The sequence below is a fragment of the Glossina fuscipes genome, unplaced genomic scaffold, assembly GCF_014805625.2.
Source record: "Glossina fuscipes isolate IAEA_lab_2018 unplaced genomic scaffold, Yale_Gfus_2 106, whole genome shotgun sequence".
In the NCBI taxonomy this organism is placed as follows: Eukaryota; Metazoa; Arthropoda; class Insecta; order Diptera; family Glossinidae; genus Glossina; species Glossina fuscipes.
The window spans coordinates 246,239-272,540 of record NW_023998449.1 but is presented as its reverse complement, the minus strand read 5'-3'; the positions used below and the strand labels follow the sequence as shown (position 1 = coordinate 272,540).

Genomic DNA, 26,302 nt, shown 5'->3' with positions numbered 1-26,302 from the left:
TCGAAAGGTTTAATCGAACGCTTCAAGAACATCTGCAGAAACTGATCAACGACAATCAGCAGGACTGGGATGACCACATACCAATCTTTTCAATGGCATACAGATCAGCACTGCACAACACCGCCGCTCTACCCCGGCGCAGATTTTGTTTGGATCTGATTTGAGGCTACCCGTAGATTTAAAATTCGGAACACCCCCTACAGTCCGAGACCGAATATGTTGCTAGATTGAGGATGATATGGGATAACATGCACCGACAGGTTCGAAATAGAAAGCAAATCGTATGTGAAAGCAAGATACGACCTGAGGGCTAACGGTAATGGATTTAAGGAAGGGGATTTAGTGTTATTGTACAATCCTTTACGTAGAAAAGGTCTGTCACCAAAACTGCGATGTAACTGGGAAGGTCCGTACAAAATGTATTACTTTTAGTGCAACTCTTAAATCTTAAAATAGAAATACGGAAATTTGTAACAATATTGTAGACTTTGCGCCCACTGATATCGCTGGGTTAAATGTACCCAGTGGACTTATGACTATAGCCGATGGCAGTGCAGAGTAATTTCTGGCAAGCAAAAAAGACGCTCATAGACAGAACTATTTTCATTACTTAAAAAAAATCTGCTAACTTACGTTCGGATGGACGTTCAACTGACAGTACCTTGTACATTGTAAATATGGCGTTGCTGGAAGAGGAAAATACTTTTTGTGGGGAAGAAATGAATATATATATCACTTCCTTTGAAGATTTCTGTACTGGACGTCATGTATTAACACCATCACAAAAACAGAGAGAATAAGATGACAATATTCATTTAAATTAGGCCTTTTATTTGAATTTGCAGAAATCCTTGTTATTTCTTTGTTTGGAACTGTTTTTAAAATTTTCAGGCCCTCAATTGGTTTTTGAATGACTTAATTTTATTAGGTTTTGAATCTTTTAAAATATTGGAAAGAAGATAGATTATCTTGAAGATATCTTTTCCTTGAAAAATCGGGCTTTTCTGCAGACGCCCTAAAAAGTGCTTTGTTTTACCCGGTGGTTTTTGAATTTTTCTACTATATATGTATACAGTAACAAATGTAAAAATGCTTTATCGAGAATATATTAGGTGCTTGCAAAGATTCTGATCAACAACTTCTACAGCTAAAAATGGTGAAGAAATGGAAAATACATATCGATTGAACGCGTTGGATTTGATCTTCCTAAGAATTTTCCATTTAATATTATTGATTTATTCAGCGTACGCGGACGGTAATCATTGAGCGCTCAAAATTCTTCTTCTGTTAAATTCATAACTTTTGTTATTTGTTTGGAAAAATTTGCTGCCGAAGCCCACCAAACACGTTCAGAGGCTATTATTCTGCTCCATTATATCCCAATTGTTGCTTTTGTGTTAAACTGTTTAAAATTGGCAACGCGAATTGACCGAAATCGTCATTTTGGTTACTTGTTGCAAGAGTTGTTGCAGTGTATCCTGTTGCAGCTCGAATAGGAAGTTCGGCCAGTGTATACACCAGACATGGCGGCTCCTTACTACCACTTGCACACGAGTCCGCAAAATTGAAGAAGTGTGAACATGGGACATGGGTGAGATTGCTCCCAAACCGATATAACTTCTTTCGACATGGTATTACCATGTCGCCAAAAATATTGTAAAATGTTCTAGGAAATGATATTTTGATTAATATATATTGTACTAATATTTCCGCAATAATTGCCTTTTTCAAGTAAAAAATGACCATCATTTTTGCAAACACCTAATAGAATACGAAATGGGCAGCAGATTTTTGAGAAATCAATATAAATATTAACAAATGATCATCCCCTTTTGGTCAAAAATTCTCGAAAATTGAGAGCTCTTTAAACTAACTGTCATGTTTTAAATGTTTTTACACCTAAAAATATATGCTTATTGAGTGAATGAAGTTTTAAGTTTTTTTGATCCGTAAAAAATTAAAAATGTGGAGAAAAGTTGTTCATTCAATGTTCATAGAAGCACATCCAGTTCTCATCGCTACCAATAGTTCAATACAAAAAATTGTTTCTTTTGGGATGCAAAATCAAAATTTCGGAATATCGATTTTCCAACTGCCGTGTATTTGTGTTAAAGCCTCTTTTCAGTGATTCAACCAAATGGTGCTTTACGTCGGTATTTTTTTTGATTTAAAGTAGATAAACAGGACTTTCCGCAAAAACAAAAATTCAACAACCTTGTCAAATGTCGGTATTAGGCCTGCTTATTGTTAACAAATGGCGAATAAAAAACATAACTGTACGCAAGTCTGAAAGCTGTTTACTTAGTTGCGCACCTAACCCATGTTTATTAGTTCAATATCGCGTTGAATATTTTCTTCCACCTCAAAAAAATTTCGAATGCTTTTGTCAGGTTGGCTGTTTAATTAAAATATTTGAAAAATTTACATATATACCTAGTTTTGTTAAGTTGGGTACCCTTATTTACCTGTGTGGCATTGTTTCTTCTTTTTTAAAAATCTTTCGTATTTCATCACCATCAAATATAAACAATAAGTCTGGATGCCCTATCAAGCCTCCAATTTTAGCGATTTTGCCATAGTTTGTATGCAATTCTTTCATTACTTTATCTAATTCGCTTATTTTATAATGTCCTGAAACGACAGTTTAACAAGAAAAACTGTTCCTTATTGAAAGTTTGGAAAAATATTTATCTCTTCATAAACAACAAAACCATGTCTATATCTATTTATATTTGTCAGTGAAACAGTCTAATAAATTCAATTGGTTTATTCGATGTTTCAGTCAGTTCTCTTTTTATTAATATTAGTTTGGGAAAAAGAAATCCATTATTTTTATATGAACTTCAGGACTTTATTTAACATGCTTCGGATTGTTCGATTTGGGTCAAATATGCACCGTTTTGTTGTATGATTTGTTGTCATTTTAAAGGTAACTTCAAAATGCCTCTCTCATAGAAGTCCTGGTCTCTATTTGCAAAAAACTCTAGTAGTCGATTTTCACAATCCTCCCTAGATTCCAATTTTTTATCATTAAACAAATTTTGCAATGCAGGAAAAAGATGATAACCGCTTGGTGCCAAGTCCGGACTGTATGGCGGATGCATTAAAACTTCCCAACCAAGCTCCCGAAGTTTCTGGCGAGTCACTGTAGATGTGTGTGGCCTAGCGTTGTCCTGGTGGAACACGACACCTCTCCTGTTGGTCAATTCTGGCCGTTTCTGGTCAATCGCTATTTTCAAACGGTCCAGTTGTTGACAATAGAGATCAGAATTTAGCGTTTGGCCATATGAAAGCAACTCATAATAAATAATCCCCTTCCAGTCCCACCAAATGCATAGCAAAACCTTCCTGGCCGTCAGTCCTGGTTTGACCACCGTTTGAGGTGCTTCACCGCTCTTTGACCACGATCGTTTTCGCACAGGGTTATCGTATGTGATCCATTTCTATCTTATTCCGTTTGGCCAAGGCTTCGCAGATGGAAATTCGATCCATCATGTTTTTTTCTGTTAATTGGTGTGGCACCCAAACATCGAGCTTCTTTTTGAATCCAGCTTTGTGTAAATGGTTTAAAACTGTTTTATGGTCGTTTTTTAGCTCCTGGGCGATGTTACGACTGCTAACATGCCGGTCAACTTCGATCATTTCTCCGATATTATCGACATTTTCGACGACCGGCCTACCTGTGCGAGGTGCATCTTTAACATCAAAAATTCCTGAACGGAATCTACGAAACCAAAATTGCACATAATTGGCTGTTACAGTATCGAAACCATAAACACCATTCACAATTTTAGCCGCCTGGCTTGCATTTTCGCCTTTGTCAAAGAAAAACTGTAAAATGTACCGAATTTTCTCTTTGTTCACTTCCATTTTTAACACGCTGTAACTCACAACTGAGTGCACCAAATAAAAAACAGCAAAAGAATTTTTTTTACTGCGAAATGTCACCTTTCCAACGAGCATAAATATGAAATTGTTTGATCGATACTTTACGAGAAATCTATCAGTGCAGCCATCTACCGAAAAAATAATGGATTTCTTTTTCCCCAAACTAATACTTCGAAATGCATTTGGAGAATTAATACCCAACGCCGTAGCAGTCTTTCTTGAAGAATTTCTTATATAAATAGTCATAAAAACCAATTCTACAAAGCCCTTCTTTTTAGGTTCTCTGTGACTCCCAGACAGAATATTTTTTCTCATTTCTAATAAGTATTACAAACCAATTAAGACGAAAGACTTAATAACTAAGAAAATTAACTACAAGTGGATGATTTTCTTTCTTTATTGTATTTTTTAACCCAAAAGAAATAAAAATCTTTACAGAAGTCAAGAAGTTAGTTTATTGGTTACAATTTAAGTGAAATTTCCATGCAAACTAATTTGAACACAACAAAAAGAAGTTTTATAAGTTTTGGTTTTTATATAAAGAAAAACGTATAATCAAGAAACCGGTTAGAAAATATGAAGCAAACTTCACGATGTTTTCTACTCCCTCATTTTAATTGAATCATTGAATTGAATTAATTGAGCTATTAAAGCACTGTTACTGCTTTGTCGTTTGCGAAGTATAATTAGTGAAAACGCTTACATTACGAGGGATTGCTAAATAGGACTTTCTCTGAATAAAACATTGTAGATTCTTCGTTACTGTCGCACTTACAGAAGATGAGCTGCATGAGTGAATGTTAACATATGTTAAGTAGCAGAGTCCAGAGCGATAGTGGAGGAAAATTGTAATTGAAAGGTTCCTAAAATTTACAAAAACTTTGAAAACGTTCGAACTACTTAACACGCCTCTTTCGGCAACTACTTAACACACCTCTTTAACTGAGTGTTTGCTGATTAATTTATATTCACATTTTTCTTATAATATGCTCACACGCTTTCTAAGTTAACGTACGTACATTCATTTTTAACGGTCTGTGAAAGTGTTTACTCACCTATGAAAGGGGCAAAACGCCAGGAATTGCCAATGATAGGGATACCCCGAGGGCCGGGAACTTCACGATAGGAACGTACTCGGTTCACAGAGGCTGCTGTAGCGCAGAGCCCGTTTGAGTTACTGTTGCCAATCAGAAATATTTTAAGGAGTATTAGTCAAGAATTCAACCAATTAAGAAATGACAAGAAAAGTTTTTTAACCTTCCAATTTTTGTAGTTTGATATTCCTCAACTTTGTTAGCTTGAGATCCCGCTGCTTCCGCTCCAATCGCTATTGGTGTTTGCTGATTTGCAAATGTTGTTTTTAATCGGATTGCAATCGCCACAGCCAACGTTGTTGTTGCAGGATTGGGTTTCGCCAAAGTAAACGCAATGGATTTATAGGAATACATTATTTTTGTTTACACTAAGAGAAGAATTTAAAAAGATGTAAAGACCTGTTTTTAGAATATATAAGATCAAATTGTTTACAGGTGAACTGCATTTTCACATAACATTTTGAACAACATATGGCACATTTAACTTTTTAACAGTTTTTCCACATTGCTCAATAAATTTATGGTTTGGAATGAAATAATTTTACTATGTTGGAGTTTCATTTTACTGGCTTCCTAATTCTTTATGATTTTCTTGTGCTCTGTACGATTCCACACAAATGAAGTCTGAGTATATGTTGCTAATTGTTCAGTAGTCAATGACATCTGTTCGCAGAACCCTTCAATCGACCTTGGAACTGAAGCGACTTAATGAATAGCTCTCGTTTTCATCGCTCTTTATTAGAGACATAGTAATTCTTTGCACTCACAATACTTCCAACACTTTGGGAAGAGATCTTCTTATTAGAACATCTGGCTACAATGGCTTATTGCTCTTTTCAATCTGTCTAAATGGGATACAATTTCACTTTTTTTAATAGGTTTTACTATTTATTTACACATGGAATTCAGGTGCAACACCATAACAGACGAATTAAATGCAATGTTAATTAACACCAAATCTTATGCTAAATGTTAGGACTTTTAAAATACGAATAATAAAATAGCTCTGCAGTAGAAGTAAAATACCATCAAAAATGAATCAATGTTAAAGCTATTCATAGTCCCTTCAATTTCGCCAATTGTAGTTGTTAAATCTTCAAAGGTTATCTTTTATTTGGATGGCACTGCTTTAGTTCAACGTGACTGTCGACACCAAGCTTGCATACTGTTCTTGATAGTAGCGCCTAAAAATTTGTTGTCATATGTATCCGAACGTGCATCGACAAAGTTAGTACCGTTAGCACGCTCTCTCTTTCACAATCGTGGATTTAAATTTACATTAACGCATTTTTTGGACAACCAATATCTGTGATGGTCTATGTGCGATTTGACGCTCTTAAAGTTTTGCTTTAGTTGTGGAAGATTTTCTCCATACACTTTCTTTATACACTTTACGAAGTCCTAACAAAGATATCGCTAGTTCTTCACTCTATTTTAGCGATTTCTGGCTCGCTAAGATTGCCTTTTTCACAACGCAGTTTGTTAATTTCGTGAGTACGCTTCAGGCGAAATGTGCTTTCTGGTCACTTTTGATTATGTGTGCTACGGTGAAATGTGATATGTAATTGTTTACAAAAGTTTTTGCAATGAAGCTTGCTTCGAACATGAATCTATTGTTTATAGTAAGTATATAGCGGTTAGCATTAGATTGAGCGAGCGAACCAACGATGTCTGGATACGCTGAAGTCTGCCTATTCCTATTGTTTTGTGTACCGGTATTTACATTTATCGGGAGATTTCCGATTTTTGCCTTGAAATGTATTGGCTTGACCGTGAACTAATTTCCTTTTTGATTCCTAACCAAAAATATCTTATATATATCTATATATTTCTTAATTTCTTCGTTTCTCTCGATCTTTTATGTGAAATTCCATGCAATTTATCGAATGCCGCTTTAAGATTTGCTGGAAGAAATCGTCTTGGCACTTTCCCGTATATTTTTTATTTTATCGACGGTACTTTTGTTTATTTCAGGTTGGAATGTTGGTGTTTTCAGTGTAATGTCTGAAACCTCAAATATACGACCCGCGGATCGTATATCTCATCGAACGCTTCTGCTACTTCTTTGGTTTTTTTCTTATTTGAAGTGTTTAACATGTTATAAATCGTACTTATAAATGTGACTAGATTTCTTATATATTTGTGGTAGGTTTTTGCTAAATAAGAGATTATCCCTCATTATCACCAATACAACATTCAACGATATCCCGTCACTAGTTTACCGTACCGTTCGTAACTTCGTAGGCGACGGTTGAGTGCGCTTATACATTGATGTTATAAAAAGTATTTCGTTTGTTTAACGTCTGCATTTAGCACTGTCGTCATACGCTCTACTTCTATATGTACCCTCCCTAAGGAGGGTACATATACAAGTTCATTCCCAACTTGGGCCCACATTGGCTACGAATGTCTATACTGGGGGTTTGGGTGTTTTTTCCTTTTTTGCTTATTATATGAATTTTAACGTTTTCATCGAATGTCTATACTGGGGGTTTGGGTGTTTTTTCCTTTTTTGCTTATTATATGAATTTTAACGTTTTCATCTATACCCACCGCTGTAAGATGGGGTATACTAATTTTGCTTTTTTGCAAAAGTATATGTAACACCCCAAAAGGAAAGTTTCACGGACTCTATAAAGTGTATGTATGAATTCTGAGTTGATTTAACCGTATTCGTCTGTCTTTGTGGTGTGCGTCGTTGGCACAAAAGTGAAGATATCAACTTCAACTTTGGTAGAAACATAGGAAGTTTCCGGCAAACTAACGGATCTTCACGTTAAAAATATCACTGTTGTGGTGCCACCTATCGATAGACAGGAATCGGAAATTTCCTTGACCGGCATTCTGCAAAGCGTGCGTGGTAAGCAAACATGGACTAGTCGAGTAGTTGCGCGAAAGCGGATTGTACAAGAAAAAGTCAATAGTGAATTTCTTTTAAACTTTATAACACCTTCAGGGAAATAGTTTAGTTGACGAAACAAATTTGAGATGATGCACTTTTATTTTAGAATCGCGAAGGCACGTAAGATTATGTTTGTGAATCAAAATTTCTGGTAAGAAGCTACCTATATTTGTCTTAAATATATCAAAGCCAACGAACGATGCTTCCTAGCGTAGACGGCATGCTAACTTGCCGATCTGCACTTGTGACGATTTTTTTATCAATTGCCGAATCCACGTGATTTAACAACAAAAAGACTTCAATATTCCCAAGAACCTCCTTACACAAGCGACTTTCGAACTTATACAGCTCTCAACGAAACTGTTGTCAATTGTCCACCGCTCATCCATCCAGGAGATGAAGTCTCCTAAACAATTAAATTTTTTTTATTAACCTTTGTTTGGCCATTAAATAAACCGCATCTTAATTGTTTTTAAAAAACGCACAATTTTTTTAAGATCAATATTTATTTTTAATTTTTAAAATTGTCCATTAGTTTCAGAATTGTTGCTTATTGCGAATTACCTCGAAATTTTGACATAGACGGCAATGAATGTATATAAAACGTTCGGAGTTTCCTTTAATTTGCTTTATTGTTTTTACTGCATGCATTCACTGATTTGAAACGGTTGGTTGTTTTTTTTTAAGTTAAAATATTCTAGCACGCGCTGAGTTTCGCGAACCTCACAATGGATGTTTATAACTTCAACTAAAGTCGTTAATCAGCTTTACTTAATATCTTATACGAATCTATAGTAAGTTTTTAATTTCTTACTTAATTTTCTGGTTTTTCATAGGCTTTTGGCATTAACGTTAATGTAACATGTTCACATTTAGTAACAACATAACGTGTATATGTAAGCGCATACATACACTACACACCCATCGTTGGTTTTTATTTCCTGATTGTTTTCATCATGTTGAGCATACTTTTTAGATGTTATTTACTTTGGGCTTTACTTTCCTCTACTTATCAACCATATCAGTAGTAAATAGACAGACATATTTCTGTAAATATATACTGGTTCCTAAAATTGGTTATTCGATTTTTTCTTTTGTTTCAAAATGAAAAAAGTTTTCCAACTTGATTTTTTCCAAATGTTTAACGTTTTAATGTAAAAATTTTCCCAAAACTGTGATAAACCGCTTTTTTATGTATATTGGTTTAAATTTAAAAGAAGAAAGGCTTATAAGTGATAAATCTTAAGTTTTAGTTTAAATATGCACATTACGTTGAAAATTTGTAAACAACATTTAGTTATTATGAGGTTCACCAAGTTTGCTTAATGTAAACAGTCGACAAGAGGGATATTTACTTAAAATATTTCCATAACAAAAGAAAGTGATTTTCAATCGACGCTTACAACAAACTTGGGTCAATATCAAATATTTGTGAGTTTTATATACAAACTACCTAACTAACCTAATGTTCTTTTATACCACGCCTGGTGTAGGGTATAAAAAGAGTAGCATAGACTTTTAAAAAAAACTAAAAAATTAGCAGTAATAAAGCGCAGATTAAAAATAGAAAAGATTAAGCCATTAGAAAAAGCAATATGGAATAAGGAGTACACTAAGATGAGTGAAGTTTGATACTCCATACCTTTTTTTAAAAGAGTTAGTCCAATTGTCGATGCAATGTCTAACAAGAAGTAATTTAGGAGGTCGGTGCAATTCAATGCTGGAAATCATTTAAGTAGAATGTGAATAATTTTTTTTGATTGCCAAAAAAAAAAACTTTTGATTATAAAGAGGAATTCATTTTTAAAACAATCTTCAAAAGGTATTTTAAGCCATAATCCATAAAATGTATCTAAATCCAGTATACTAATAAATTCTTTCCATTGAAATTTGTTGCTTCATAAAAAGCACCCGATGCGTTCACTTTTCTCGAAATATCATATGTAGACAACTTAGATATTAGGGGTAGTAAGTTTCAATTGTTTCTAAGCTGTTGATCAATATTAAAATGTGAAAACGTACTTGTCATCAATGACACTGCGTTTTTTTCTGGGTGAAACTGGTATAAACTGTGAAAAAGCAGCGAAAGTTACGGAAATCGTTAAGTTGGCTGGAAAAGAAAATACAACTGTGAAACAGTTAGAAAAGAAAAGTTTTTGCAAAAAATTTGTTCTTCGTGTATGTCAGCCAGTCTGTTACAGAAACAACCCAGGAAGCGGTTATCACTTGGGCTGGGAACTTGTTACACATGCGGGGTATTCGCCAGATCTGGTTTTTCGCATCACCCCTGGATCAGTTCAGTGCCGTTACATATAGCAAATCAGCGTTTCTACAAAGTTGATGATGTGCGAAAATTGGTCGAGGTGTTAGGAGGGAAACGATCATAGATAGTGATGTTGAATATTTTGATTATCAAGCTTTGCAACAATTCGAATCTATATTCGCACAAAATCTGCTTAAAAAAATGTTTAATTGTCCCGTTTAATTGCGTCAATTGCGCTATTTTTATTTTTTGTTTCTTAAAGCTTTTCAAAGGTTGGTCTAAAGCGCAAGCCCTACTTACATTTGCAATTTTTCGCAAGCGTTTGTTTTTAGCATGCTCTAATAAATCTTAAAAATGTTTTATATTTTTTGTTGTAGCTTGTAGTACTAGCTATACATTTACGTACAACGCAGTCGTGTTGAAAATGTTTACAAAATTAGTGCTTGCGAAACTCTTCTCTTCAAACAATGCGCTTCTATGCTCCTTCCAGCATGCGTTTATTAAGTGTCGACCACCGTCAACTGACATTCTTTCGTTAACTTGTAATAGATTAAAACCAAATTTCTCACTTGTTACATTTTGCAAGATAGTGGGAAACGACAAGAAACTTTATTTTGTTTTTTGCAATGAATTTTTTATCGCCTACCACTGGCTTGTGTTAAAAAGAATGTTATTTTAAATGAACAATAGGTATTATATTATGTAATTCGTTAATTAATACTAATAAATACTTACGAAATTTGAGAGTAAACAAACGGCAATGTCATGTTCCATTTTCGAATTTTTTATTCTTATTTTTTTATTTTGGTAAATTTGTCACCAACATACCTTGAGTCTATCAGTCCTTTTGCATTTTTAGTTTGCTTTTAACAGATATAAAGCGAGGAAACGTTTGGCTTTTTTTGCTATCGAAAAAAATGGAATAAACAATCTGCCTTAAATTTTGTGTGCACAAGTACAATTTAATCGTAGAAGGGCGACAAGATGTCAATGACGACGCCCACCCCGAACGTCTCAGCAGGTTAACAACTCCTGAAAAGGTTGACGCAGCATATCGATTTCGGCATATCAGTTCGCTTATGCTGTGCAATTTTTTCGGCGTGAAATGGCTTGGCCATGAAATGAGTGACAGCGAAGTTTGTATCGAAATTGCTAAATTTTGACCAAATGAACTATCGCATTGTTTAGACAAAAACAACCCCGTAATCATATCAACCAAAGGCATCCTAAACTGGAAAGAGCCATGAAAAGATGGAGTTTTGCCAGGATTGAAGATCTCATCTCTACCTGATCGAGATCGTGGCGATTCCACAATGATTTTGGATCAAATTGACCGATTGTAATTGAAATAAATATGTGAGGAGCGTTGGTAGGTCTAGCGCTAAAAAGACACTTAAGACAATAAGCCTTGCAAACAGGTTCCTGTCCTTACTAGCAGAATGCAATCTACGCATTTACATTCATATACTGTACGTATTCTCACATAATTTTTCAATGCCTCCCATATTTTTTTGAACCGGTTATTCAATTACATGTTGATTTATTTATCTTCAACTTCCTTAACAAACTTAAGTGACTTTTTGTACTGTGTTTGGACGACGGGTACACAAGTACGCATGCGTTGGTTATAATTCCTTTCCTGGTAAAACTGTTTTTGGATGTTGCACCCATTTAGGCTTGTAATTAAAAGAAAAAAGTGTGCAGCATGTCATTGCAACATTTATTATTTTAAATGTGTGACCAACTGGTATTAGTCAATATTAATCAATAGGTTCTTTTCTTCTCTTTAATTTATCTTACTTTGCCATCTTCGCCTAAGCTTTATGTTTCAACGGCTAAAAGTATATTTTAGTTAATTTGCACTTTCTACATTTAAATGAGATTAGGGCGTGTCTGCAGAGGAATAGGCTTAGAACTCAACAAATATGTAAAAACGAAAGAATTGGTACTTACGGTGAATAGATATAGTTAGATACAGTTAAGCTCAACATATGATAAGAAAACTGAAATTTCGTCCATAATTCTTTAATAATTTTTCTGTTATTATATGATGCAAATTTTAATCATAGATATTTACTCAAGGCTGTTCACCCAAAAGCAGCTTTTCAACTGACTTATAAAACAATTAATTACCTACTTATAATTTAAAAAAATAATATTTACAAAAAACTTTTTAATTACTTTTTGCACCTTACTCCAAAGGTACATAATTGTGTCTATAGACACATACAACATCCAGAAAGATGGATGTACCTTTTACTATAACGATCAATTCAAAGACTAATTCCGAATCTAAACTTCTCGGCCCGTCTCGCATATTTGTGTTCAACCTATGGGTCGTAACTTTTTAATTATTTTGGTATTTTAAGTAGTTTCGTGATAACCCAGGCATGGATATACTTAAAATAGTTCGGATCTGAGCATTTCTTTGACTATTTATCATGTAACGCCATAGGTTGAAAAGTCGTTATATGAATAACTTCATCAAGTATAGGGTATTTAAATTAATGATGTAAGGGTCATCACAATGTTTTTATTTTCCTTTTCTTCAAAATTTTCATTCCCCTTCCTTCTCCACCCACCCAACCCTTCAACATAAGATCCAATGAGAAAAAGTATACCCATTAAAAATAAAAATGCAACTAATTCAATTTCGCTTACACTTTAATGGAAATGTTTTGCGTAAACAATTGTTTGCTGTATTGCTTCTCTTTAATCTAAATGAATGAAACAATTTACGCATTTGTATAGAAAAGAAAGAAATTTTTTCAAGTTAAACATAAAAATTAAACCATTTAATTTAAGTTCAGAATTAAATGACCATTTCTATCTTTTTAGTTTTCTGGATGACTTGGATCGATTAGGCGCTAAAGATTACCAACCAACAGAACAAGATATATTACGCACTCGTGTCAAAACTACCGGTATTGTTGAAGTGCACTTTTCCTTTAAAAATTTGAATTTCAAGTAAGTTTAATGTGTGTGGAATATTTAAATATTCTCTTGTCAATAACTCGTAAATATTTTCGCAAAATTCTGGAAATGTATAACTATTCATGAAATAGTTTGAAGCTTGAAGAAGGATGTAAAGATAAAACGTAGGGCCCATAATTTTTCAGCAGTTCTCCGCAAAAATAAAAAATCTTAAAGTATTAATTAAATTTTTAGCCGAAACTTTCTGATAATCTGAATTGAGCAAATATAAGTTGCACATTTGTACTTTAAATCTACCTTTTATGAACATTCTGTTATGGATAACTTGGGTTTTATATTGTACTTTGCGACACACTTGCGTATGCTAACTGCCGGTTACGTCTGCCTTATGCTGACGCATCGAAGTATATTAGTAATTCATAGTTTGCACAGTTTTAAGGTCAGTTTCAGTTAGTTGTGAGTTGTCTCTTTGCAAATGTAATTCTCAATTCATTACATCTTTAATAGCGAAAACATTGGTGCCAACAATCTTATGTCAAGGTGACGCCGACGCGATAAAAATTTGAAAAAATAAAATGAGGAAAATCTGTGTGATTAATCAAAAGTGCTTAACATATTGAACGTTTATGTGCTAACTGAGGAAAACTCATTGTCTTTGTCGTGACTAATACTTTCGTTGCAGATAAATTTGTCGAGACCTCCTTATAATCGAAACATGGAAATTATTCAACTCCTCTATAAGTTGTCTTTATGATAACTATAACAGACTGTCATCGTAGTACCGGTTGCAATGTAAGCAGCTGAAATATTTCGGAAAATGCGCGATTATCGGACCTTTTATTTCGCAGAGCAGGCGGTAGAGACGTTCTAATTGGCGCTGGTCTATCCTTTGGTTTGGTGGACGTTCGTCGAATTCGTTTAAGCACAGATTTACATATTCTGAAAAAAAACTAGACAGACGGAAGGTCTATCGTGGAGAATTTTCTACTTCAAATATATAATTGGATAAGCTCTCTCTGCCTCTCTTTATCTATCTATTTTTGTTTCTGGGAAGAATGAAGATATCATTTTCGAGCAAACAAACAATAATTCATCTTTGTTCATATTTTACAAACCTGCTCAAAGTAAAAGAAAGTGATAGGCTTGGAAATTTTTTTGAATGTGCTCTTCAGCATTTTAGAGGCTTGTAAAGCAAACAGAACAAATATCCAGACTGCAAAACACAATACACAACTTTCATGAAGAAGCACATAGAAGTTTCTAATGAAGCAAACTTAATTGTAGAAGCAATTCTATTTGCCTTTAAGGTTTTGTATTCTGCTGCGAAGTGTGTCTGCTAGAGACTGAGAATTCCTAACCACTTTCAAATCGAATGGCGTCAGAGGACCAGCTTTCATCTCCTTATTTAACGCAAATTACGTTTGCTTCATGAATCCACAATGAAGTACTTTAATAGTTTACACATAGTTTTAAGTTAGCTTAAGTTAGCCACAAGTTGTAGTTTTCTCGCTTATATGCATATATATACAATCTGAGCCCCTTCTTTTAACGTGCATACATATTGTTACGGAACTCCCAAATCCACTTCCTTCTTATTAATTTTGCCAAATAATAAATTCCCTAAAGAGGGGAAAAGCAAATGCACATTTGCGGCGCATCATGCAGCTACGGTAAAAACGATTAGCAGAAAAGCAGACAGGGATTAAAAATGAAGCCATGAATTTAAATATAGTAATATGCTTGTACAAATGTATATAAATAGAATATTTGTAGAAGCATGAGTTAGTAGAAAAAGAATATTTGAGTTGAGCAGTCGCAAGTATTGCCAAAAATAAATTGTGAATAATCCTACATTTAAGGAATATAATTGTAAATAGAACATATTTGAAGTGTATTTCACGTGAACAGAATATCCACGATCCAGTGATACGGATTATATTTTAGAAAAGCGAATTTCATAACAACATGAATCATTATTCCTTCGTTTTTCAATCATCAAAACTTTCGCTCGTTTTAACAAATGAAATGCTATTGTTCATCAAACTTGCAAATCGAAAATACGTGGAATCTTCAACGAAAGTTAAAAAAGGTTTGCTTACATTACAAAACATTATAGAATGCAGAGCTCTTTCATGGAAAATGGTGCATACTCTCATGGTCCAAATTCAACCAAATTAATCTCGTTATCAAAACCGTTACTACTATAAAGGCCACCTTTTTATAAATACCCTTAAGTAGCGTGGGGCCCAAAAATTGACGAAATTTTCTGCGGTTACTTTCTACGTCAGACTTGACAAGGGCAAGCCGTGGGACCGTGGCGACCCTGTGTTTCTTCATATGCCGCAACTTTTTTGCATTTTTTGGCTTTTTTTGATATTATTGTTCTTAACATTATAATTAATTTACTCAGAGAAAACATTCTAAAACTAAAGTCTTAAAGCATTAGCATATTGACCATTGGATTCTTAGTCGAGACGTTTTGCGTATTCGGTCGGACGAATTCAGGCTTTTTTTTTTGCAAATTGTGAAAATTGCAATTAACGATCATTTAAATTCTTCTCAATTAATTGTGATTTTTGGGCTTTAGAAATAGCACAGAGTGCTCTCTACCCCCCTTGCTTTTCTGGTGCAACAAGATGCACATACAAACAGAGTCATTCCACCCTTTTTCATGATTCGTACTAGTACTGCCCTTCTGTCATCTAATAACACGACGACTAATATAACGATCTTTTCCACCCACGTGAAAATAAAAGCCTATATTTGACTTCTTCTTAAATTCCTGCAAACCCAGATGTTTCTTGTTAAAAAAAAACATGGATGGGGATATAGGAGGTGTATCCACATCTTTATCGGTACTTAAACAAAAGCAAGTGGTTATCGCTCTTATTATGCAGCAGGTGAACGAAGCAGAGTAAGTTGTGCTATTGCAACTACTTGCAGGTGGGGAAGAACAGCTCAGGAACAGATCCTAACTTTTATCCTTCGTTCATAATATTAAGCAACATTCATTCTGCACATGAAAGCGAAGTAGCAAATTGATTTTTAATCGGTATACATTTGTAACAATGCCACCAACCCAAACCCAGTTATGAAAATCAGACTTCCGTACAATGACAATATAACCTTGATTTGGCTCGACTCGTATATAATTTACAGTAACATGTGACATATACACAATACCAAGAAGGCTGGCCCTGATGGCGTACCTAGTTGTGCGCTGAGCAACTGTACAGTAAATTTATATACACTATTGACTAAACTATATAATCTATCTACTGTTTCTTTGGTTACTTTCCATTAAAGTGGAAAAATCGATTATTATTCTCCTTTTCAATGTGGCCGTATCACGAATATTTCGAATTATTAAGTGTTTTTGATTGCTTAATATCGATTACTATAGTGCAAACTATTGTAAAAATGACCTAATGATTGTGGCAACAATATAATGGGAAGTACAATTTGATCGACTATGGCATGAGTGCTTCTCCCATAAAGTCGAAGATTATCAAGCACTTCAACATGTTGTGAAAATACGCATTGTAATCAATAAATAGCAATGGGGATTTCAATATATCAATGTACAAGTAACTTCGTGTCTTATTGTCAATTTACATAATCCCCGCTTTAACATGTAAAAAATCCATTGCGTTTTTCAATGAAATATAATAAAGTATATGGTCGAAATCTTTTCTAGTGCAATCGTTGACTAAGTGTAATGGGAGATTCTCAGGTCTTAGCTTTCTTATTGCTTATTATTATTATTGCTTAGAACTCACCTCTTAGTCTAGGTATTCCCCCGTCCGTTCCGATTAGACAACCCTGCCCTTGAAAAATTTGGCCGCCATTGCTTAACAAAAGAGTTGAATGCTGTAAAATTAGGAAAAATAAGATTGTGAAATAACTTTGTGAGGCACAGATTTAATCTCATCATCAATCACCAAAGTTGTTGGCGACACTTTCAAACGATAAAATCTTCATTCCTAAATAATTTTGCAAATTTGAATCTTCATTTATCCATCATCGATTTTGTTTAATGGCTTCGATTACTCTGGAGATATAGAAACCGTAAGTCGCTTTGACGAATGTTTCCGACAGTACTTTTTTTACTGCTGATGCCGAGGTATCAAAACACTGTATCCATTCCCAATTTGATCATTTCTGAAAGCAACGTATTGAAAGCTTTAATGTCACTGGAATATAGTTACGCACCAGGACCTGATGGTATTCCATGACGTGTACTGACTTCGTGCTCTGACTAACTATGTGGTGTCGGAAGTATATTTAATATTTCTATGAAAACGAGGGTTTTCCCTTTGTGCTAGAAGAATCGCTTTCTTATTCCTATACAAGTGGAAGCATCCGCTCAAAAACTATTTATCGATTGAATTGATCGTAACAGCGAAATCTGAATTACAGATATATTTTAATAATGATTGGTAAAAGAAGTGTTCATTTTAACATCCACTGAAGATAAAATAATACTAAAGAAATCCTGCATGTTTCTGGCTTCTGTCAATTGGACAGAAGCTCACGCAAGAGGAGAAAATATTTGTTTGAAAGTGTAGATGTTTACACGGAATTGTAAACGAAAATGTCTCGTTGGCTTGTTTTGGGCAACGAAATGAATGACTGATAGCTGGCATCAATATTTAAAGCATACTATTACTAATCCAAATATAAAGCGATCTCGTAAATTAAATTTCTTTTCTCTTGTCTACGGCCGTAACAAATGAAATATACCAAAGTATCTCCTACAGTCAACAAAATTCATACGATTACACATGCAGACATATGTCTTCAACTAATATGCTAATGTGTTCTAAATAAAGTAACTTAGCTGTCAAATGTTCGTTGTTCATGTTATTTTTGTTAATATTGCTTTTGGATTGATATGTTGTGTGGTAAGCAATGGCCAGAAAACGAATTGCAATTGGAAAAACTGTCAAAAGAATAATTTTTGCAGCGGTTTCAGCAATAACCTTTTTGCTATGTTCCGGTATTGCGTCTTAGTTATTTCATTCTTCAGAGATTATATTGACCTAGTGCAGATTCGTGTCGATCTTACGTTTTTCTGTGTTGTAGCAACAAGCGCTTTAAATTTATTTTGTTAAAACACATATTTTTACAGACTTTTTGATGTTGGGGGGCAACGATCCGAACGAAAGAAATGGATCCACTGCTTCGAAGATGTTACAGCGATCATATTTTGCGTCGCTATGTCCGAATACGATCAAGTTTTGCATGAGGATGAAACCACAGTAAGTTAACAACATATTTTTTTCTAAATTGATACATTTTTATTCTTTTCAGAATCGAATGCAAGAATCGTTAAAATTATTTGATTCGATTTGCAACAATAAATGGTTTACGGATACTTCAATTATATTATTCTTAAATAAAAAGGATTTGTTTGAGGAGAAAATACGCAAGAGCCCTTTAACTATTTGTTTCCCAGAGTATACAGGTAAAATGCACCCCACCCAGTGAGCGCCAAGAAATATTAAATAGGTTTAAGCATAAAAGTTTATCCAGTTGTTTGTTATTCAAATCAGAAGAACTTTTTGCAAAACACGTTATGAATTTGCTCGCACTAGCCAAAAACGTAAATATTGAAAATTCTCTTTTTATACAAATCCGTTCAAAAGAATCTCAAGCTACATTTTCGTAGTAAAAATACATTTTTTTTGTTAAAATATGTAATTTGCTCGAAGTATTTGAAATAAACGCAGTGAATATAAAGCAATCTCTCGGTTTAACCGGGGATTTTGCCAACAAGCTAAAGTATGGAGAAGAAACGACAAGTTAAAAATAAATTTCATGTCATAAACAGTTTAACTACTGCTTTAATAATTCCCAGAATGAGTTATTCAAAAATGTTTCGATCGATTAAGTGATAAATTTAGAATTAGTAAAATCGTCATTGTTTATTTTTTACATCTTTTGTATTAAAAAAAGCTTTTGTATATTTTATTTCACTTGAAAAGGAGGTCAAGAGTATGGTGAAGCTGCGGCTTACATCCAAGCCCAATTTGAAGCGAAAAACAAGTCAACCTCAAAAGAAATTTACTGCCACATGACGTGCGCTACAGACACTAATAATATACAATTCGTATTTGATGCCGTTACCGATGTGATTATTGCTAATAACCTCAGAGGATGCGGTCTTTATTAAATTGTTTTTATCATTGGAAAGAACAAAGCTAAAAACAGAGCAGGCAAAAATTTAATATAAATATTAAAAATTTTTTTAATAGCAGCCATAGTGCAGTAGCAACAACAATTACCAGTATTGAACATAACAGAAGCAGTCATAAGAATAACAACTACCTAATGGAAAGGAGAAGTGTTTATTAAAAACAACCATAGAAGAAAAAACCCACCATTTCAAGATAAAAGGACGACATTTCAATATAAATTTATAGCAAAAAGGCAGCTACTTAGCATGCAACATACAGATTTCGAAAATGAAGAAAAGAAAAGTAAAAGTCAACTTAAAACAACAAAATACGTTTTGTGTAAGTTTCCTTGTATTTTTTTTTTTTTTTTTTTTTTTTGAACAAGAATACCGATCGCAGTTTATTTTTTGTTCTCTGTTTTCTAAGCTTTTTTTGTTTACGATTTAAAGTGTAACAAAACTCGTCTATAATTTAGCATTTAAATTAGTTTCAATTTTTAAACCGACATTTTTTAAAGAAATCTGTGTACATTTGTATTTTTGTATTTTTTTAAAAATGCCGTTGCAAACTTTTTGTTATTTATATTATTATTACATTAACCGCAAACATTCTTTAGTCATACTCAAGCGAAACATGCGCATACGTATATGTATACACATATATGCTTCTAATTAAATATGTGCGCTTATTTATGTACGTTATGTGCCGCTGTACAAAAACTCAAAAGTAGCCAGCCTTTACTCGATGTTCGTTTACTACTACTTTAAATTCTTATAAGTTATTCCCTTTTTTATATAAAAAATTATACTTTAGAGCTCAAATTATTCTCACGTATCATTATTCACCTTTTCCTAATTTTTCTATTCTGTTTCAATGATCAGGTGAAGAATGCTGCAGTGAAGAAACCGCCGATTGGTGAATTAAGATATAATAAAAAAGAAATCATTTAATTATTATTGACTGTTTGGAATTTTTGGGATACGCCAAGTTCGTCAGCCCATTGTATTACCCAGATATAGCTATCAGGAAACAAATAAAATGTTCTTGCTGTTGATTGTAATGAAATTCTTGAAAATATTTATTACATGCTCTAGGTACTACCCATTTAGTTATCCGTCTAAAATTCGCCCAAAATATTTGAAAAATTATGTAAAACACTCGGTGCGTAAGTGATCCCTTCCCACAGTATTTTTAAATTTCGTAATGACGAGAAAACCCTTTCACTTGTTCATAAGCTATCGCGTAATTCCCGAAATTCATTTTGGTACTGATGTGGAAAATTCTACTTCTTTAAAACATATTTGTTCGAATATTGTAAATTAAGTAAATAATAAATCGTTCAGTCGATTTAAGTACGCACTCAGTTCTTCGTAAAGTTTACTGAAGATAAGAAAGAAAAGCAATTCGTGGCTTGTGAAAACGAAAAGTCTCGTTAAACTTTTTGATTTTTCTGCCTCATTTTTCCTGTATCTCTAAGCATAAAATGCGTAAACATCTAAACAAAAGCACAAAACGTATAATTTAAACAAAATCCTATTTAGAATCTATGTAACTTTATTTATATATAGGAACCTTATATGTAACTTTTATTGTATGTAGTAAATTTTCCTTATTTGTTTCAACGTAAAGCGGACGGCATTTAAACGGTCATTTTATGGAACTTTTTAGTTATTTGTTTTTAAAAATATATTTTTATTATTTTTTATACGATTTCTGAATTGTAAAGTATATTGCTTTAAAGAACTTAAAAAAAAATGTTATGCTGAAAATCGAAAAAAAATACTTCATGGATAAGGAAAATATAATTAAAAATGAACCAGAACGATCCTTATATGCAATTTACAATGGAGAAACGTGGAAAAAAGCTGCGATATCTTTTTGATATTTTTATTGAACTTTATTTGTTTTGTTTAGTTTTCTTAAAGAAAGTTTCACATTCAAATAATTTGCATTTAAGAATAAATAATAAATTTATCAAGAATTAATAACAAAATCACTAATACCTTTCTCTTAATCATAATTTATTATATAAAAATGAAGGAAAAAATTAGACGCTAATGCGGTGGACAACTGCGAATGGCAAAAAGGAAAATTTAACTAAAAAATAAGTAAATAACGAAAAAATAAAAACCAAATAATTTTCCTATACACTCTCTTTTTACAAATTTATCATACCAAAAAACACGCATTTCTCATTAAAATTAATTATATTTAAAAAAAAAAAGATCAATGTGACCATTTTTACAAAAACGAAAGAAATAATAATAATAAATTGAAAATAGAAAAACCATTTATAAAAAGTATAAAATATGGTATAAAGTCTATTAAAACACAATAATAAACTTATTAATTGTAATTATATCACATATGAGAAACTAAAGGTTACATTAAAAATCCACACATTTTAATAATATATTTACATTTACATAAGTTTGAACAACAAAATTTATGAATTTTGTGATGTTTGAAAATGATTTAAGCGCAGTTTTCCAATAAAGCGATCTGTCACAGAATTTATTACAATCTAAAGAAAATTCTTTAAAATTATGGTTATACTAAAAAAACATACACTTTGAGAATTAATTCATACATTATTAGTTTTTTGACAAATAACTATTAAAAAAAAATTAATTTAGAGGATTATTCATTCATAAAAAAGTAAAGGATAAAAACGAGAATAATTTTTTTTTCAGCTCCATACAATAACAAATCTACTAATTATTAATAAAAGCAAAAATTGCTATAAACAAAGATTACATTACTTTATTTAATTTCTGGGGGGTTTCCTGAAGTTCTGGCAGAGTTGACTATAAACTCTTCTTGAAGCACAAAAAGCTCTTACTGAAGCTTTTTAATTTAATGTCCCTTGAAATTAAAACTATTTTTGTAAATTAGCTTTTACACGGGACAATCCGTTTTCTGACTCTTGTACAATTCGGAGACAACTCCAGCATCCACATCACTCTAAAGTTGGTCTAAAAAAGCGTCAGGATAATCTATTAACCTGATTAAAATCATAACAGCAATTGCAATAATAATTTTCAATGAAATTCGGTGCAGGTAACAAATTTGTTATAAGGGCACCAAACCAAGTTATATATCCTAGCAAAATTGTATGAAACTTCTTATAAAAATGATCAAAAATAATATTTATAATAAAAGCATTTAATTTTATACTTCATATTACACCGTCCAGCTAATTGAAGAACAACTTTCTCACTTCGCCTTGCTAAGCTTGTAAACTATTGTTGTCCTGTCGTTGTCTTCGAAAGCAATTTGCAATTTTAATATCCGTCCATCATGATTTTTAATATTTTCATCTCATTTAAAAAGGTCATGAATTAATTTGAGCTGAGTTGATAAAACATGTACAGGCAATTGGTTATCTTCTTAATTCGTTATATGAAAATTTCACGACAAAAATAGCTACCGAATCTGTATATGATAATAACGTATAGTTTTCAAACACTTGTGAAAAAAGTTCTGTCACGATAATAAATCGATATAAAAATTAATTTGGAGCACGTTGGCCTACATTTTGGATTCCTCGCAATATAAAGGTTTGAAAAATAACATTTTATATGTGAAGAAGCTCTAATTTTTAATATTTTAAGATGAAAATTTATCCTTAGTATATCTCAAGATCAACCATGCCCAAGTGTGACCGCCGAAAATAGCGTGCTCCGAATTGTCGTTTGTACTTCGGCAAGGGTTACCTGCTTATAAGTTGAAGCGGTAAGTTTCTTTCCTAGTCGTTTTCCTATCGCTACTGCCATTTTGTCAACATGCTTCGTCGGATAGCGTTCTTAAGTCTGCGGTGATGGCCTCTATTATGGAACGATGAACAAAAATGAGGAACAACAAAAAAAGGCAGAGAACTAACATCAAGAAGTTAATGAATAAGGAAAATAAATATAGAAAGAAAAATATCGAGTTTTTATATATCTCGAAATTGGGAGAAAAACTTTGCAAGAAGTCCATTAATACAAATCGAAACAATATGGCGAAGAATTCTTTCAAAACAACAGTGAACATGTACCTGCACTTGGCAGCGTAATCAAAATTTTCTACGTTGTTCTTCATAATCTCGATTGGTGCGTGTTCAAGTTTGGCATAATTTCTTGTAGAGTAGTTGCCGTTGAGAGTGCTTGGTTGCTGTCCAGATAAAATTTGTAATTCCTTATATATACTATCCCCCTTGCCCAGTTAAGGTTATCTTCCCTATTCGCATCAATGCATCAATGTGTTCTAGTGCTTACTGTTGTCTTGGTTTTTCCCAATGAGAAGCCGTTGTCCGGTTTCCAGAATGTATTTTCTTCACGGACCCCATGGTGATCTATGCAAGCAGGGAGGCTATGCGAGTTGACGCTAGCCCTGTGGGATTAACGTTCGGCGCCAGTGGTCCTACACCATGTTACGACTTGCTAGGCTTTGAACGGATCGCAGGCAATGAACATCATTAATTTAAAAGCCGTTTTGGAAGTGTGTCACCCATGTCTACTCATTATCCCTTTAACGTTAAGCCATGTACGTCACCGGGTATATCGTAATTAAGAATTTACCAGTCTCGGTCTTGATGCCTACCGATAGGATTATATTACATATCTTCGTCGCGTTGCCATTTTGGTTATGGGAATGAAGACCGCTTACGGAGGAGGTAGCAGGGTTGTGCTTCCTTTTCAGTTGATCACCTCCTCCGCTGCTCTTTGTCGGGGAGCAAGCAGTTTCGGAAAGTCTCGTGCGCGAACCTGTACACGTTCCTGCAGCAACGATGACTAGTCGTAGCTGATTTATAATAATTTAAGTCCTTTCGGTCTTTGTGCTATGTTTAGCATAGGAACGAACTTCATTTTGTTGTTCTTTCTTTGACGAGGATTACATCGTTACCGACACTAGCCCCTCCTCTTTTTTTCGTGGCTTTTTGGGGGTGGTGATTTTGAGATGCCGTTGGTGGAGGCGCCTTATTTCACCTGCCAAAATATCGCTTAACAGTGCCGTCTGTGGAGCCACTGTTCGGAATCCGAAAATCTGTCTTAGGGCGCATGGCACGCTATTGACGGCCACAAACAGCAAGGGGATCGTATTCGATCCTCTTCAATACTTTGCCTATTGTGTCTAGCAGATAGATGGGACGATATAAATGAAGACCAATTTGAACACCTTGCATTTGCCGGGGAGGATTCTCTCTTCTAAACGCTTTTGGAATATCTTGACCAAGATTTTTGTTCTCCTTTGGTATCAATCCGAGCCACAAGTTTTGTTGTTTGCAGACGTTCAGTAACTCTCCCGCAGTAGTCACTGGTAGTGACTAATTTTTGGTGACGTACCACTACGTATAGTGATCTCTGCGGAAGAAGCGCCGCTGCTATTTCCAGGACCGTGAATGAAGATGTGACTTGCTGCGTTCTCTTTACATTCACTTTTTACCGGACCCACCGGGTGTGTCATTACTCGTAGATTGTTCCCAAATTTTTAAAGGCTTACCTGCTCCCGAAGTCCGATCTGCCCTTCAACAAAATACCTTCTAGCTTTAAAGCAAGCTAAGAGTATTTCCTCGTTCCATCCATGACAAGGATTTCCTCCAATAAGTGAATTCCTTCTCTTTTGGCGCTTACCTAACCTCTGCGCTCATCGCTTATAACCGCCAAGGGAATATACTATCTGTGAGCCTATGTTGTTTTCTCTGCCTACGGTTCCTTCTTTTTTTAAAATATATGCGGAAAAGAATGCTATCGCTTCTAATTTTCCTTGGTCGTACAGCATTATTGTGACGATGTTGTTAAGGAAAGGAATTGGTATTTGATGGATTACAATATGGAAGGTATTGATAGCGTCTCAACATTTTTCACAATCGGGTCGTCGACCGTAGATGGGGTGTTTGTATTAGATTTGTTTATCCATTGATATTTATGCAGCTTTTAAGTTAATGTCTCTTATTTGTTTGTTTATTTGCGTATATGTTGTAACGAGTCTTCTTGGGCGGGGTAGAACTCAGCCACTCCAAGGCTCTTTCCAAGACAATTTATACGAAACAAAAATGTTTTGGACCTTCGGGGATGATCTTAGGTTGCTTTTATTTGATTTTGAGATTACACAGTTGTGTAGAGGGTTGGAAAGGAAACCACCGAGGTGACCCGACTTTCTGTTGTAGCTTTATTAATGTTATTTCGCGCACGTGATTAGAGACTTTCCTTGTATTATCGCGGATTACTGCAAAAAAAACGGATACGTTGCTCGTGTCATAGCTGCTTTGGCTCCCTGGGCCCCCCCCGGCTTGTCTCTGGTTGGCTATTCGTATGTAGGAGTAAGAAAAATATGTGCCTCAGTCTTTCAGGGATGGCGACTAACGCCTAAGCCAGCGCATCCCCTATCCGTAAGGTCAGTAGTTTTAAAAGTCTTTCAGGGATGGCGACTAACAGGTAAGCCAGCACATCCCCTATCAGTTAGGTCAGTAGTCCTTAAAAGTCCTTCAGGGATGGTGGCTAACAGCTAAGCCAGCACATCCCCTATCCGTAAGGTCAGTAGTCCTAAAAGTTTTTCAGGGATGGCGACTAATAGCTAAGTCAGCTCATCCCCTACACGTTGCGAGGCTTGATTTGCGAGGTGACAGCAGCGTAGTTGTTACTTTGGTCAATTCCTTGGGATTTATTTCCCGGCATTTGCGTCGTGCTTCGCCCATGCTACAGTAATTTCCTGTTTTGATTTTTAGAATTTCACGCATCTGTACAAAACGTGGGCATTGTTTGTCTAACGTCGAATTTTGATCATTGCAATTTATGCAGAAACTGCATCTACAGCTTGCAGCATGTGGAGGAAAATCAAAGCACAAAATGGAGCACTGGTGCACCTTAAAAAGACGTTAAAACACAAATTACGTTTTAATAGAAATTAAATAGTTTTTTATTAATAAATTGCAAAAAAAAGGGAAAAAATTACAACCTAAGCATTCTACAGGTGCCGTGAGGATGAGGCACATGTGTGTGTGCGTGAGAGTATAGGAAAGTGATCGTGGGCATTGACTAACGGAGTAGAGAACGGTCAA

General features: G+C 34.2%; 2 protein-coding genes across 8 annotated transcripts in view; one reads left to right on the top strand and one right to left on the bottom strand.

Moving 5' to 3' along the window:
• Nucleotides 1–8,629, bottom strand: part of LOC119638677 (probable cytochrome P450 49a1) — a 25,781-nt gene extending 17,152 nt beyond the window's left edge. Inside the window, exons 1-4 of one of the 3 annotated variants that reach the window (XM_038035613.1) lie at nucleotides 8,449–8,629; nucleotides 5,146–5,350; nucleotides 4,944–5,065; nucleotides 2,466–2,631 (exon numbers count right to left, since the gene is read on the bottom strand). In XM_038035613.1, coding sequence (XP_037891541.1) covers nucleotides 2,466–2,631; nucleotides 4,944–5,065; nucleotides 5,146–5,336 — 479 coding nt within the window. In that variant the 5' untranslated portion in view covers nucleotides 5,337–5,350; nucleotides 8,449–8,629. Of the gene's footprint in view, nucleotides 1–2,465; nucleotides 2,632–4,943; nucleotides 5,066–5,145; nucleotides 5,351–8,317; nucleotides 8,391–8,448 lie in introns of those variants that run through there. The other 2 variants (XM_038035614.1, XM_038035615.1) reach the window with 2 other exon arrangements.
• LOC119638678 (G protein alpha o subunit) overlaps nucleotides 1–19,395 on the top strand; it is a 59,827-nt gene extending 40,432 nt beyond the window's left edge. For all 5 annotated transcript variants that reach the window (XM_038035618.1, XM_038035619.1, XM_038035616.1 and 2 more), the window contains 4 exons: nucleotides 12,986–13,114; nucleotides 18,213–18,342; nucleotides 18,395–18,548; nucleotides 19,069–19,395. In XM_038035618.1, coding sequence (XP_037891546.1) covers nucleotides 12,986–13,114; nucleotides 18,213–18,342; nucleotides 18,395–18,548; nucleotides 19,069–19,256 — 601 coding nt within the window. In that variant the 3' untranslated portion in view covers nucleotides 19,257–19,395. The remainder of the gene's footprint in view (nucleotides 1–12,985; nucleotides 13,115–18,212; nucleotides 18,343–18,394; nucleotides 18,549–19,068) is intronic.
• Nucleotides 19,396–26,302: the final 6,907 nt, after the last annotated feature.